Source organism: Antechinus flavipes, chromosome 4 (genome assembly GCF_016432865.1).
Source record: "Antechinus flavipes isolate AdamAnt ecotype Samford, QLD, Australia chromosome 4, AdamAnt_v2, whole genome shotgun sequence".
NCBI classification, from domain to species: domain Eukaryota; kingdom Metazoa; phylum Chordata; class Mammalia; order Dasyuromorphia; family Dasyuridae; genus Antechinus; species Antechinus flavipes.
Window position 1 is genome coordinate 315,577,243 of NC_067401.1, and position 16,068 is coordinate 315,593,310.

The window sequence follows — 16,068 nt, forward strand, 5'->3', positions numbered from 1 at the left end:
TGTTTTACTTTCCCCACAAAGTTGCAAGAGGTAAAACGGACACATACCATCCATTGATCAACACTTGTTTATTATGTGGCTACTGTGGTGTCAGGTGCAGGAAATAGAAAAAAAAATAATCCCCTCTCTGAAGTTCATAAATCTATAATGTCTTCAGTAACAATTTAATTAGGGTGCTGGTCAGGCTATCTCCAATTTCCCTTCAATGAAATAAATTGATTTGGGTTATTGGTTATTAATGAACCTTGTTACCTACCTGATGTAGCAAGAAATATTTTGGCAACATAAGAGAGACAGCATGACGTTGTGGTTAATAGAATTGCCTTTGGTGATAGGAAAACATGAATCAAGTTCCATCTCTGACACGATTAGTTATAGAATTTTGGATAGGACCAATTAATCTCAGAAACATGGGTCACTTTCTGGAATACAAATTATAGAACAGCTACTGATATGAATCAATGGAGGAAATTTCTTCAACAATTCTCCAATAAATGTAACCAAAAAAAAAAAATCCCAGGATTGGTTGAATAAAAATTTAAATAGGTGAAAATATTGTTTTGGGAAAATAAAGTGGAGTTTTTGTTTTGCACAGGTGCTGTCTGTTTGCATGTTAACAACAATTCTTGGGTGTATATTTGGATTGAAACCAAGCTGTTCCAGAGAAGGTAATCATAATAGCAGATAATAAAAGTATCATAATTCTACGGTTAAAGAAGAGATATTGACTGACATTGTTCCAATATAAATATCTAATGAGTTTAATTTAATTTATCCTTATTTTTGGAGCCCACTTTACCTTCCTCACCATATGATATTAGCCATGTATGTATTTTCATGATTTTTTATAACAACATTTTTATCAGCATTTGAATTTAAAATGAGGAGCAGAGAAGTTATTTAAGTGAGAACTATGGCTGACAAAGATACTAACAACAGTGTTCTTTGGGAATCCTAGACTTCCATTTAATTCAATTGTCCCCTACTAATGTTTTAGAACAAATTATTGCTACGAGTACCATGGTGGCTAGTCTATGTATCCTCTGCATATATGTATTAGGTTTGGATGATTTCTGCTGTCATGGAAACTTTTGTGAGCTAGAATAATATATTGAAAAGTTCAATGTGCTTGACATGGAAAGATTTATATTATTTTTCTGGATCTACTACTTGCTAGCCATATGACTTTAGGTAGGTCATTTAATTGTTCTGTGCATCTGTTTTATGAATATTTGCATTACCAACTTCTACAGCATTGTGAGGATTCAGTTTGATGATGAATGTACAGCATTATGTCAGACAAACATATAAAAATAATCTATGAATATTTCTCAAGGCTTCTGGAATTCTGGCATTGCAAACAGTTCAAGTCTTAAAATATAATTTTTTTATTATAGCTTTTTATTTACAAGATATATGTAATTTTTCAGCATTGACAGTTGCAAAACCTTTTGTTCCAATTTTTCCCATTCTTCCCCTCATCCACTCCCCCAGATGGCAGATAGTCCAATATATGTTAAATATGTTAAAGTATATGTTAAATACAATATATGTATACATATATACATATATATATATATTCATATAGTTATTTTGCTGCACAAGAAGAATTGGACTTTGAAAGAGTATACAATTAACCTGTTAAGGAAATCAAAAATGCAGGCGAACAAAAACAGAGGGATTAGGAATTCTATGTAGTGGTTCACACACATATAATTTTTTGTTGTTGCTCTTGCTAAAGCTTTTTCCTATTGTAAAATCTCTTTGAAGCTACTTTCCCTAGCTTCCACTAACAATATCAGGTTGGATTCCCAGAGGTAACTTACCTATTAGGTTCTAGAGATAATCCTATGAGGATGCACTTTTAATGTATGACCCAACTGGTGTTTCCATGAACTTTTAGCAGCAGACTCATTAAACTCTTATCAAAGTCCTTTAATTAAATGGCTTAGCAAGCACAGTTAGTACAAAAGTTTCCCTTCAAAAGCCTGGGGTGCAATATTTCACAAATATATGTAGCATCCTTGGGAAGAGAGGACTCAAAATGCAATAGTAATAAGGATATTACTATTCAATAATAATAAAGCTGTTACTGTTAGAGTAGTAATGAGGAATATTGTGTCTAAAGAGTAACTCACAACTCTTTGTACTAGAAATCCTTTCTCCCTTCATAAAGTCCTTACATAGCTCACTATGTATATGTCCTTTCTGCTGATGGGCTAACAACTAAACTGGTTTCCAGTATCCACTCCTTTCTTGAGCTCCATATCTAGCACTTCTGTTTACCAGGAGAGATCACATTCTTTGAAATGACCTTTTAGGCAACTAACTATCTTTTCTTATTCATATGTTTTTGATGTATATCTCTGCCCCTGGCTAACTGCATTGTCTCCTATTGATGTAGTTTATCCAATGACATGATCAGTGTAGGATAGAGGATAACATCATTTCTTTAACATTCACTCTCCCACCCTCTGCTGCCTTCTTTGTCTCCACAAAGCTTTCCTAAGTCTGGAATTTTCCACCACTGAACTGGCCAACTACTGAGCTGACTTGCTGTTTTTATCCCTAGCCTGAGACACAGAATGGGTTCTCTAAAATGGTCACAAGATCTTTCTTATGTCTATAGTGGATAAAGATCCATGTCAAAGCCCTATAATCATTTCTCATTAAGGACTTTTTCATACATTGGTGTGAGATTGTTGGGATATTCCTTAATACCTACTTTGCAGTTTGTAATTACATCCTGATTTTTCTCTAATTGCATTAGTTAAGGTGGGGACAGTAGGCCCCTACTCCTTATCCTATGTTTCCCTGAAGTCAGAAGGTTCAGAATTCACAATGAGAAAATGTTGTGAGTAGAACTATAATATTTGAGCAAATTACAATGTACCTTTCAGTTTAGAGAAATAATTTAGATAGCTTTCCTCAGGAATAAAAGATGGTTTTATTATGAGCCTTTTGAAGCCTTAGAAGTTTTAACAATTAGACAAATTATTAGGCAACTTTTTTTCCTCTTGCTAAATTTTTCCATTATTGTAGGATTAGGAATAGTGTCTAGTTGTTTTCAGAGTCTATTAATCTTAAGTAGGTTCACTTTTAAAGTTTCCTTAAGAATCTCTCCAGAATAAATATATAGAATTTATTAAATTAATATTTTAAAACTCATCACATTATAATGATCTGAATCAGAAATTTACTTTGCAATAAGTTAAAATAATACATGCTAACTTAAATATTGAATCTTTCTATAAAAAGTCAATATCTGTCTATGATATAAAAAAAGAATATTTGTAATTATAATTATAATATCTAAAAAAAAAAATCACTTCTTGCTTAAAAGAGGAGAATAAAATAACCATGCCCTGATAAGATAAGAAAAAAACCCCCATCATTTATATTCATTCTGTGTATGGTAACATTCCTGTTATGTGCTTGATGTGTACATGTGTGCATGTATTCCTCTTCACCAAAGTATGTCTTGCACCACTAATTTTCTTATGATATCAATACATTCCCTCCTGACTTTTTTATCCTTTTTTTTTTTTTTTAAATCCATATTCATTTCCTGGGTCCTAGTCTTTCAACTCCCCCTCCCCCACAACATTTGCATTACTAATTACTCAAATGCCTCCTGTGCCAAATTGTTATTGTATTACTAATCTCAAGTGGGATCACTTTTCATGTTTCCTTTAGGAATTTCTTCATATTAGATATTTCATTAGCATTTACAATTTTATTTTTTAGCAGTGAAGATTAGTCATGCAGTTTTTGAATGAAAAATTCATATTGACTTCAGTATCAATTATAAAAAACCAATACTATAATATTGAACATTATCTATAATATAAATCTCTTAAAGAGATATTTGATTAATAATAGATTCTCAAAAATTTTACCAAATTTATAACTGTAATTATTAGGTCAAAAAAGTTTCTGATCTTTTTTTGTGTATATGGCTCCATTGTAGTTCTTGTTCAGTCATAACTGAATTTTTGTGAACCTATTTGTAATTTTCTTGAGTAACGATACTGGAATGGTTTGCCATTTTCTTCTCCAGATTAGGCAAACACAATTAAATGATTTGTACAGGATCACACAGCTAGTAAGTATCTAAGGTTGGATTTGAATTCTTGTATTTCTGACTCCAGACTGCATCCTATGCATTGCATTACTTATTGATCCTAAGTTGCCCTATACTCCAAAATTAATTGAGTGAAAATTTCCTTGCCAATGACTTGGGGAATTTAAGAGAGAATTGTGGACACAAGCTACTTTATTACTCATTTATGTGGTGCTGACATTTTCTCTCTCATTGAACTGGTATAGCACTTCAAATTATAGCACTTAGCAAAGTGTCTGGCACATCAAAGGAGTTTAATAAATGTCAATTGACTGACTTAAAACTTTTTCAAAATTCTTCTCTTCTTTACTTTGCTTTAACCTTATGTTAATTTTGTATATTAAAGTCAGGTCTGTTTAAATCAAGGAAACAAGTGGCCCTAGGACAAATTCTTTCTTTTCTGTCCCTTGTTGAAATGTTGTAGTTTACATAATCTCATGCAAGCTGGAACAGACCAGGCAACTGTCAGACACCTTCACCCAGGACCAAAATTTTATTTAGAGCTCTTGTTCTGTTTTCTTCCTCATTTTGTAAGTTTGGATCTTAATAGGATTTTATAAAGATTTCGTTACTGCAAAATTTCTTTCCTTTTAGTTAGTTACAAATAATCCTATAAAAATGATTGTATTATACTACCAAATATGATATTGTGTATTATATTGGGTATTAAGATAACATGGTTATTAATACCACTGATGTTATTTAAGCCAAAATTTTAAGCTTCCCTTTTTAGTGACTCTATGATTTGATTTGAAACGTTGATGTGCTGTTTGTTCTATATACATTTTTAGCAGCAGTTAACTCTTTGTTTAATATTTCAGTAAAAAGTTGCAAAGGTCGCTGTTTTGAGAGAACATTTGGGAACTGTCGCTGTGATGTTGCCTGTGTTGAACTTGGAAACTGCTGTCTAGATTACCAGGAAACATGTATAGAACCAGGTATAAAATATATGGGGAAATGGAAAGGGAGTAGAAATTAGAAGAGGAAAAGACAAAAATTGAGCCTACAAGATGCATCAAAATAGACTTTTTTTGGAGAATTTGTTCCTCTCACAGCTTGACAGGACTTGAGATACAGGATTCTTAGATAGAGATTTTTAAACATAGCCCATGTGTTGATTTAATAGTTTTTTCCTGGAACATGCATACAGCTAACTGCCAGTTTGTGTGAAGAATGAATCCTCTGAAGTAATCATATTATTTGAACTCATGCCACATAGTTCTTCTACTGGTCTAGAATCAATTACCATAATTTATATATTTATAATTTTTAAACATAACAAGTTATAATTATAACTTTTGAATAGTGCAAATTCAAATATATTTAACCCCTTTAGAGGATTTATTATTCAAACTAATAAGAATCTAACTATGTTTGCTGTAAGGGAAGTCTTCATCTAGAGTAGAAAGCAATAGGTTGTTGGGTAGAGACATGTGCAAAAAAATCAGACTCAACAGAAATCTGATTAAATTAGATTTGAATAAAAATTAAGAAATGTACAGAAGAAGCAAATATAAAAGAAAATGCAAATGAATAAAGTAGTTTTGCAGCTAGAATTAAAATTATATACACATATATCTACACAAACATGTGTATGCACATATCATACTTCTTTAAAAAAAACTATGTAAAAATTATATATTTTTTTCCTTTCTTTTTGTATTTTGTCATGTTTTTTGCTGATTATGTCTACAATAAAAAAAAAATTAGTAACAAGACCCAAAACACAATCACATTCTGCATATTACCAAGGCAAGAGCTTAATCTTTTTATTTTTTTAAATCTAGGAACATATATAGAAATAGCTTTAGGCTATACAGGTCACTTTTTCATAGGAAACATATTTTGGTTTTTAATTTCAAATTATTTAGATCTAAAAAATTCAAAGCATTTATGCTCCAATACTTTTAAAAATTAGTGACATGAGAGAAGTATGAGCATACACACACATATGTGTATATATACATATTTATCTCATGCCAAATACATTTCTTTTTCTGAACTTTGCATTTGGGCTTGGTGCTTAGAGTCTGTATGATGTATTAATCCTTTAATTATCACTTCTTTAGTCATTACAGAGCTAAAACATGAATTCTTGGACACTTACCTAATATCAATCTTTTAAAATGTCATAGAGAAAGAAAATTTTTCTAATCATGGATGTTTTTCACTACATACTTCACAGATTTTATACTTTAATCATTCATTGGCTCCATAATCACACTGAAATGGGTGTTCCCTCCACTTGAGGATACCAGAAGCTATGCATGCTCTCACTGTGTGCAATCTTTATCTATAGCTTTGTATAACTGTTCTATAAGGACCCACCAAATATCTGGAGACTTTGTTTCCTTATGGATACTAGTATAATAGATTGTTTTTCTGCTAGCTCTCACAACACTGTATGAGCCCTTCACCTTTTATAGTCATAGTCTTTTATGTCAATTATTATGTGCATGTTATTAATAATGGGCTGGAGCCTGCTTACAGATCCAGCATGCAGCTAGACAGTGCAGTGGATAGGATATTGGACTTGAAGTCAGGCAGATATGACTTCAAATATATCACTGATATTTACTAGCTGTGTGATAATGGACAAATCACTTAACCTTTGTTTCCTTCAGCTTCCTAATCTATAAAATGAGGAAAGTAAAAGCACTTACCCTTTAGGGTTGTTTTGAGGAATAATGAGATATTTACAAAAGGCTTGCAAGACTCAAAACTCTGTATAAATGTGATGATATGATGATGATGATGATGATGATATGTCTCTCTACTCATAACTGGGTCACTGAGAATTATGATTTTTTTTGAGATTGTGATTTGCCATGATTTATACCTAGATAGTATCCCTGAGAGAATCTAGTTTGGATGAATTATGAAATTTCACAGAGTGATCTTTTTAAAAAACACAAAGTAAATAATCTTTTATGAGTACATTATTTCACAGTACTAAATGAGGTGCGGGTAAAAATTTAGACATTTTGTGACTGGTCAAATACCTATATCTCTGTGGTGGGTAGGCAGAGGAGAACTGATGTTGTGATTCTTTTCTGCCAATATAATGTTTTAATTTTTAAAATGTGAAACTGGGGAGTTGTTGTTTTGAATTAGCTGTAGTTGCATGTTTTCAATTAATTATCTTGATACTCATTCCCTTGATAGTCAAACCTCAAAATTTTTATGTGGTTGTATGGAGGTTAAAACAGAATTTATAGTAAATCTCTACCTTAAACTGCATATAGTCAATGGAAGTCAAATCTGAAAAATCAGCATTTGTCCTCCAGAGGGACATTTATGTTGGTGACAGCATTGTATCCAAATAAGAAGCAATTTTATTTGACTTTTTTCCTTTTGTTGTTTCAGAGCATATATGGACTTGCAGCAAATTCAGGTGTGGTGAGAAGAGATTACCCAAAAGTCATTGTTCCTGTACAGATGACTGCAAGGAGAAGGGTGACTGCTGTATTAACTATGCCTCTGTTTGCCAAGGTAAAAATTCTTGACTTGATTCTACTTCTGCAATATACTAACATCTTTATGGATGTTTCCTGGACCTTTGGTTTATGTTTCATCTTTAGATCTTGAGAAGAAGGTGGAGAGAGCTTCTATGACAATCATGTTCAAGGAGAGGAGGAGAAAATAGTGCCTATATCACAAGCTTAGAAAAGTATTTAAGAGATTTTGATTCTAGGTGTCTCTGTGACTTATGATTGGTTCTGTGATATTGAACAAGTTGCATAACTGCTCTTTGCTTTGTTTGTACAAGTTTTAAATGAGTGAGAAGGGAGTGGCACATGGTCTGATAAAAAGAATCCTGGATCTGGATATAGAAGACCTCTTTCTCTTTCTCTCAGTGATATTAGACAAGTCAAGTAAATTTCCAGACCTTAGTTTCCTCATCTCTAAAAGAAGCTTAGTTTCTCCTCTAAAATGAATTCTGTATCTGTCAATACCAAGACTGTTCCATCATGGAGATGCTATGAGATATGTTTCATATGAAACAGTGAACAGGAAAGAATTGTGAAAAATTATTTTAAATTATTATTTAATAATTGTTTTTACTAATATGTTGTAACTATAGTAGGTGTAGAAGGACATAAAAAAAGAGTACCTTGAAATTCTATGGAGCCCAACTTTTTGAGAGTTAATTGATTATTTTTTAAAAGATCTTTTCCCCTGATGACATGAGGATTTAGATGTTCTATAAAGTCTAGAAAAAAAATCCCAAAATGGGAAAGCAGAAGAAATATAATAGATAAGTTTTTAAAAAATGAAACCAAATCAGAAAGAATTTATTAAGCGCCTATTATGTGCCAGGCTTTTTACTGAGTATTTTACAAATATAATCTTATTTGAGTCTCACAATAACCTTGTTAGGTAGGGGCTATTATTATTATTATTGTTGTCATTTTACAGTTAAGGAAAGTGAGGCAGATATATGCAGGAAGCATATATTATCAGTAGATAAGGAATGCTACATTAGACTATTCACTTAAACATTCTCCCCTTTTTCCAAGGTCCAATTAAATGTTATTAGAGCAGTAACAATTTCTTATATATTTTAATATTTGACATGTCCTCATGCATTTATATGGGCTTGCAGGTTTTAAAGAAAAGCTGCCATTTGATGATGTGCCAGGATCATAGTTCTTGATAATATTTTATTTCTCTAAAAATCTTCTTTTTAGGTGAGAAAAGTTGGGTAGAAGAAAAATGTGAAAACATTATTGAGCCTCAGTGTCCAACAGGGTAAGATTATGGGTGACAATCTCAGTTTTTATCCCTCTGCTTTTAAAAAATCTCTTCATCATATTTAAGAGAAATCTTTCTTTTCTTCCCTTCCCCATCTTCAATTGTGTGTAGTGGGATGGTAAATAACTATCCCCAAATCTTGTGTAACATTTCTTATATCCTAATATACTTGTCTATTTAATATAATATGCTTATATTGAATCAGTTAATTCTTAGATGTTTAGTTTTTCACGTATTGGCTTTAAACTGTTTTACCCCTCCTTGTCTCACACTGTTCCCCTCTTTTCTCTATTTTTGCCAAGTGGAATTTCTTCTAGAACTCATATTTTCCTATTATTTCCATGCTTCTATTATATAAATCATTTGCTTACATGCATTTTATGATTCAGCCAAACTAATCGTCCTGATTTTTCTCATGATATTCCACCTCCCATCTCCATGCTGCTCAGTATTTCCCTCCCTCCCCCTTTTGAGAATATTATCTCTTCTTATCTACACCTTTTACAATTTGTTATTTCTAAAAAACTCAAACTAACTCAAAACTCAGTTAACTTCTGGATAAAATCTATTCTGATTTTCCCCAGATGTTAGTGCCTTATCCTATACCCCAATTTAGCTCTTATTTAATTTGTACATACGTGTACTTATGTCTGTACAAATTCTTTTCTCCAATAAAATATAAGTACCATGATAGCAAAGCTTTAGTTTTTTGTCTTTGTATTCCCAGTGGTTAGGTCTTGGAACATAATGAAAACTTAATAAATACTTCTTGATTGAATAATCTAACTCCATCTACCTGTAAAACTTATTTCAAGATTCTGCTTAGTCTGCCTCTTGCATGAAGTGCCTTCACATTAGCTGGAAGCAATCTTTCCCTTTTCTGAATTCTTATAGTATTTTGTTTCTCATATACATATGTTGTTTTTATTATAATTATCTACTTATATGGCTGCTATGATTGTAAGTTTATTTATTTATTTTAATTATTATAATTTTTTATTGACAGAACATATTCATGGGTAATTTTTTACAACATTATCCCTTGTACTCACCTCTGTTCCAACCTTTCCCTTCCCTCCCTCCACCTCTCCTCTAGATAGCAGGCAGTGTTACACATGTTAAATATGTTATAGTATATCCTAGATACAATATATGTGTGCAGAACCGTACAGTTCTCTTGTTACACGAGAAGAATTGGATTCAGAAGGTAAAAATAAGCTGGGAAGAAAAACAAAAAATGCAAACAGTTCACACTCATTTCCCAGTGTTCCTTCTCTGGGTATAGCTGATTTTGTCCATCACTGATCAATTGGAACTAAATTTGATCTTCTCTCTGTCAAAGAGATCTACTTCCATCAGAATACAGTCTTATACAGTATTGTTGTTGCAGTGTATAATAATCTCCTGGTTCTGCTCATTTCACTCAGCATCAGTTCATGTATGTCTCTCCAAGCCTCTTTGTATTCATCCTGCTGGTCATTTCTTACAGAACAATAATATTCCATAACATTCATATACCACAATTTGCCCAACCATTCTCCAATTGATGGGCATCCATTCATTTCCCAATTTCCCAAGAAAAGCCACTACAAAAAGCGCTGCCTGATTGTAATTGTCTTAAGAAGAAAGCTTGCTGTATTCAATTCTGCATCTCTTTCAGTATCTATCACAATGCCTTGTATGTAATTAATAAATGTTTGAATTGAATTTAGCTGAAAAGAATCAGAAATTTGTTTCATAGTTTGAAGAAATATACTGGCTATTTTGATATAAATTAAGAAGTGAGAATGGATATTGTACATTGTCCAAAAAAAGACTTTTCTTTAAAAGTCCTGTATTATTTATAGTTCTTATGAAAACTGTCCAGACTATGTTGGATATAACACATTGAACTGGTCAGTTAGTACATATAGTCTGATGGACATTGTACATGCATAATTAACTAGTTCCAGAATTGATTTGAAGATTAACAGTGCAGTGGATAGCTTCTAATATTCCCTAACTTCCTCTCAAAACAAAGGTTAATCCTTTTAAATAACAACATTCTTCCAGTAATGGTATAAAGCTGCAAGTCATAGTATATACCATTTGGAGAATTAAAATTGAAGCTTACCCAAAGGTCAATGGAGAAATACATAGTGGGTATGAGTAGGTTGCAATATGAATATATTACCAACCAAGGAAGGACAATCCACTAAAAAGATATCTGGCTAGGAAAGCAAATGTGCTTATAATTTGATGAGGAGGGACTTGATAGAGTGTTTGCATGTTTCATTGGTATCTGTGCAATGTTAAAAATTCACTGAGAAAGTTCCCACAATAGGTTGGATGACTCCCCAGTGGATGATGTTTGGTAGTATTAAGACAAGAGCCACCCATAGTGATAAAGTTGAATAAGTTAGGATGTGAGTGGGTATCTGAGAATTCCTACAATGATAAACTGATCCATTACAGTGATAGAAATATGAGTATGTTAGGGAAATATGATTATCTTCTGAAATGGATTTAATAATAGCTTATTGTTTAAATTAATAATCTTAATTTGTTTTTATCTCTGTTGACTTTTTATTTTGTATAGGGTCAAAGGAAATTGGATGTATATTTTAAAGAATATCCCCTTTTTGCTAAGTTCTGGCTAACTTCCTACTAGAATCAAAAAATCTATCAGATTTCCCAGCTAGATTTTCAGACAAGGAAAATTTTGCATAAATAAGAAGGGAAATTTCAGGCAAGTCTTTTCTCATTGCTTCTCTTTTTTCTGAATATTTATGACATTCAATTAACTACTGCTGCAGTTTTTAATGGCAATTAAATGATTTTTTAATTGCTCTATAATTCTTTCCATGATGATCCTATTCTAGAATATAGCTGATCATCCTTGAACCAGTATAACTGAATTTGTTTATTGGTAGTAATCCAATGACTCATACAGAAAAGAACAGAATGGAATATTATAGCTGGAAAGGACCCTAGAGATCATCTAGTCATGCCATTTCATCCTGCAGAAAAACAAGTAAGTTGTGAATGGTGAAATGATATGTCAGAGATCTCATAGTTAAGGCTGTGAATCCAGTTTTTTCTTGTGTTTTTTCTAACGAACTGATTTTGCTGCATCTCAAACAATGTCTTCTATTGAACTATTATATATTTATATGAGTATGTATACATGTATATACATATGTATTATACACAAATTTTATATACTTACATATACATACACCCCCCCATAGGCATACACACACACACACACACACACACACACACACACACACACACACACAGAACTGACTTGGGCAAGACAGAGAGATATAGATTAAAGTTCCTACTATTATATGTATTTAACCTCTAATGTCCCCAGACAGTTCTGTAAGTTGCAGAAGAGTTGTCACTCAGTATTGGTAGATTAGGTTTCCTCCCCTGGACCTCCCCACACTAAGAAATTTCAGATACCCTGCAATCTGTCCCTTTCTCATTATTCAGATTACCATGACTCTAGTTCATTACCTCTTACCTGGATGATTACAATAGTTTCCTAATTAGCTTCCCTAATTCAAGTCTCTCCTTACTCTAGTCCATACCCCACAAAACTGCCAGTCATTTTCTTGAAGCACAGAACTTATCAAGAGATTTCCCTCTTAAGTAATGTCTACAGCTTCCTGTAACTTGTAGTATAAAAATGCAGATTTAAATCTTTAACATTAAAAGTCTTTCAAAGTTTGTTTCTAATCTCCCTTTCTAGGCTTAGTATATATAACTCTTCTCCCCATGTTTTCTGGTAAAGCTAAAATGGTCTTCTTGGTGATCCTTGTCCCTCCTCTCCCCTTGGAATATATTTATTCCTCACCGTCTCTGAAAATACTGGGAAAACTTTATGGGTATTACAGTGGTATATGATTATTTTATAATGAAAGTAATAAGAAATTTTCTGAAATGTGATTCATAATGTTAATAATCATTTTTTACATCTATAAAGGCCTATTTTTTCATCTCTAAGAGTTTCTGGTTTCTTTTAAAGCTTTGCTCAAGTGCTACATTTACAGGAAGCCTTTTTAAATCTTTTTGAGAAGATATATTTAATGTATACTTGTATGTGTATATGTTGGACATGACTAAACACATGACTAAATATTTTATTTTTGTATTTTATATATACATATTTATTTTATTTTATTTTATTGTATATTTTATTTATACTTGTATGTTTTCTTTTCTCCTCCCTCTAATACTTTGATAGAATATAAACTCCTTGAAGACATGGACTACATCATTTTTGTCTCTGTATTCCAAGTGTCTGACTCACAGTTGGCATTTGATAAATGCTTGTTGATTGATAAAAAAAAAGTGAATACTTAATGAAAATATTATATAATATCTGTATATCATGAAAACTAGGTCTACATAACATAATAATATAATACATAATACTCTTATTTGTGGGTACATGTAATTTTATTTCTGAACTGAAAATTTCTTTTACTGAAATTGATGAGGATGAAATTGTCCTATAACTTATAGATTTGGAAGTTGTCTGGGGCCACTGAGAGTTTTAGTGATTTGTCTTTAAGTTGCAAACAAGTGTGTGTCAGAAATGGGGCTGAACCCAGATCTCCCTTAGTCCCAGGTGAACTATTTTCAATCCACTATGCCATATTATTTAGATATTTAGATGCAACACACAAATATAAATTAGATATTTGCACATAATATATGTATGAACATATTTAAATCAATAATTCCTAATCCTCTAGGATTCTTGTTCAAATCTTTCACATATCTTATGGGGTTACTCCATAAGTAAAGCTTACTATATTGGAGATCTTTTCTTGTCCTTCTATTTTCTCAAAATTCACATTGTTTATATATATGTGCATATAAACTTTTTTTTTTTTTGGACAGGATTTATGTCCAGCTTTTTTTTTCAGTCCCGTCATAGTGGAAAATTCGTCATTATGAAAAAAATATCAAAAGGAAGAATAAAGTTCATCAAAATGCTCTTTCCTAAAAACAGCTTTTTCTTATGACCTAGGTTTGAAATCCCACCTACCATTTTGTTTTCTTTGGATGGCTTCAGGGCAGAATATCTGCACACTTGGGGTGGACTTCTTCCTGTTATTAAGAAACTACGTGAGTAACTTTACTGTTGAACATGGTAATGTGATCTTTCAATGAAAGAGTTGATGGCAAACATGCTTGGAAAAGTACCAGTAGAATTCTGGATTTTTTTTCTTTTTCTTTACTGTCCATTCAGCTAGAGCAGCTGGTTGACAGATAATGGAACTTAAAATTGGGATAACGGTAATGCCTTGCTTTTATAAAATGGTAATAGTGACAGTTATCATAGCTTCATTGGTCTCAATCATTTTATTTGTGTTTGTTCTTTCCCAAAAGCTTGGATTTCTATAATAAGCAGAAAATCTTTTTATGTATTTTTTTTTATTTAAAGGTAGAATTTTAAGTTTTAATGAATTCCTATTAGAATACTGGTTTATCTGCAGAACCATACTTCTTACACAGAATAGAAAAGCATGGAAACTTCATATACTAATTGCTTCCACCAGATGCTCCCAATTTATTCATTTCCATCAACAGCTCCTACTAAATGATCATTGTGTACACAATATTGCATGTATTACTTAGGCAGTAATTCATGCCAAAGATTTAAATCATATTACCAAAGAGTGAATATTCATTTTTCTCTTAAAGCCCTATTATCTTTATTAGTGAGGGAGGAAGGAGTGTAGTTGGATATTTAAAACTAGAGTATTTTACTCATTGTCAATAAATTAATCCATCCTACTAGGGTAAAATAGATGAAAATAAATATTTATTTTTCTAAATTGACATAGAAGGGTAATATTCTTATGAAAGTAGTTGGCACATAGGTATGATGCTAATGGTGCAGCAAAATAGCATGGTGAACAGAGTGCCACCTTCCTGAGGTCAGACACTTATTAGCTATGAGATCCTAGACAAATCACTTAACCAACTTTGCACCAGTTCCCTCATCTATGAAATGAGCTGGAGAAGGAAATGGCAAACCATTCCAGTGTATCTCTACCAAGAAAATTCTAAATGAGGTCATGAAATTAGACATGAATGAAAATGACTGCACAATAACAGCATGATGCTAATGACGAATATGAATTTGATTAATACTCTATTTCTTTCAAACTTTGAAAGAGTTGGCTTTATAACTATTTGCGAAACTCAAATTCTGGAGTTTCATTTGACATATAAATTCTTTTAGGGTTTTTTTTTTTGGTATTCCAAAATAATAATTATTTGGTGGTATATATGGATCATGTGATTTTTATTTTGTTTAAAATATCAAACTTCCTCTGAAATGCACATTTATAGAAGGATTAATTTTTCTTAGATTCTTCTTTTGAAACTTTTAAATGACAATGTTTTCCACAGTAGGATAAGAATTTAATTCAATTCTTTGATTACCTTAATTTCAGCTAATTGATAGAAAGCTCTTTTGTGTCTCTCTCAAATCAGTTTTACCTTGAGGGAAAAATCCTCATATAAAAGTAAGCATTACCCTATAATACATATCATCTATAAAGCATTTAATCTATAAGGTCCATGCTAATTCTCTTAGCACACATGGTTTGAGCTTGGATGTCAGAAGTTTATTAGTACTAAAGGAAAGGAATTTATCTGAATTAAGATAAAGCCATGATCCTGAATTCATTATTGGGCTTCCAATATCAGATGATATAGAATAATTAATAGCCTTATGTGATGACCGGATTAGCACCTTGGATACCTTAGAATCAGCTGGAGTCAGGATAAGGAAAAGTCCTTAGTCTTTATTCTTGGTCTTGAGGTAGGATTGAATTGGATGGAAGCAGAATCTCCGTGACCTTCCTTCTTCCTTGTCTGTTGCCAAAGTGACTCTGGCTAGTCTTACTCCACCCCCTAGTCCCTCCTACAATTCTCTGTATACACCAGTTATTGAGCCAGCACAGGATAGTGGGAAGGGCCATTCTCCAAATACATTCCCATAGAGTATTGTCGAATAAGTAATTAGCCTTAAGTGCTCAAACGGACCTTAGTGTATCAACTCAAGGGCTTCAGCCCTTTACATCTCTTGCTTTCTTTTGTTTTAGAACATAGTTGTCATGCCATCCCTGACTTCTCAGGGAGGTGAGAACCCCAAAAAGGAGGTGATCACACCCTCTCTG

At 32.3% G+C, this 16,068-nt stretch overlaps 1 protein-coding gene across 1 annotated transcript in view; it reads left to right on the forward strand.

The window, feature by feature from the left end:
• Positions 1-16,068, forward strand: part of ENPP1 (ectonucleotide pyrophosphatase/phosphodiesterase 1) — a 110,420-nt gene that overhangs the window by 39,826 nt on the left and 54,526 nt on the right. The window contains exons 2-6 of the mRNA XM_051997751.1: positions 596-668; positions 4,945-5,061; positions 7,490-7,615; positions 8,815-8,875; positions 13,905-14,002. Of these exons, the coding sequence (XP_051853711.1) occupies positions 596-668; positions 4,945-5,061; positions 7,490-7,615; positions 8,815-8,875; positions 13,905-14,002 (475 nt within the window). The remainder of the gene's footprint in view (positions 1-595; positions 669-4,944; positions 5,062-7,489; positions 7,616-8,814; positions 8,876-13,904; positions 14,003-16,068) is intronic.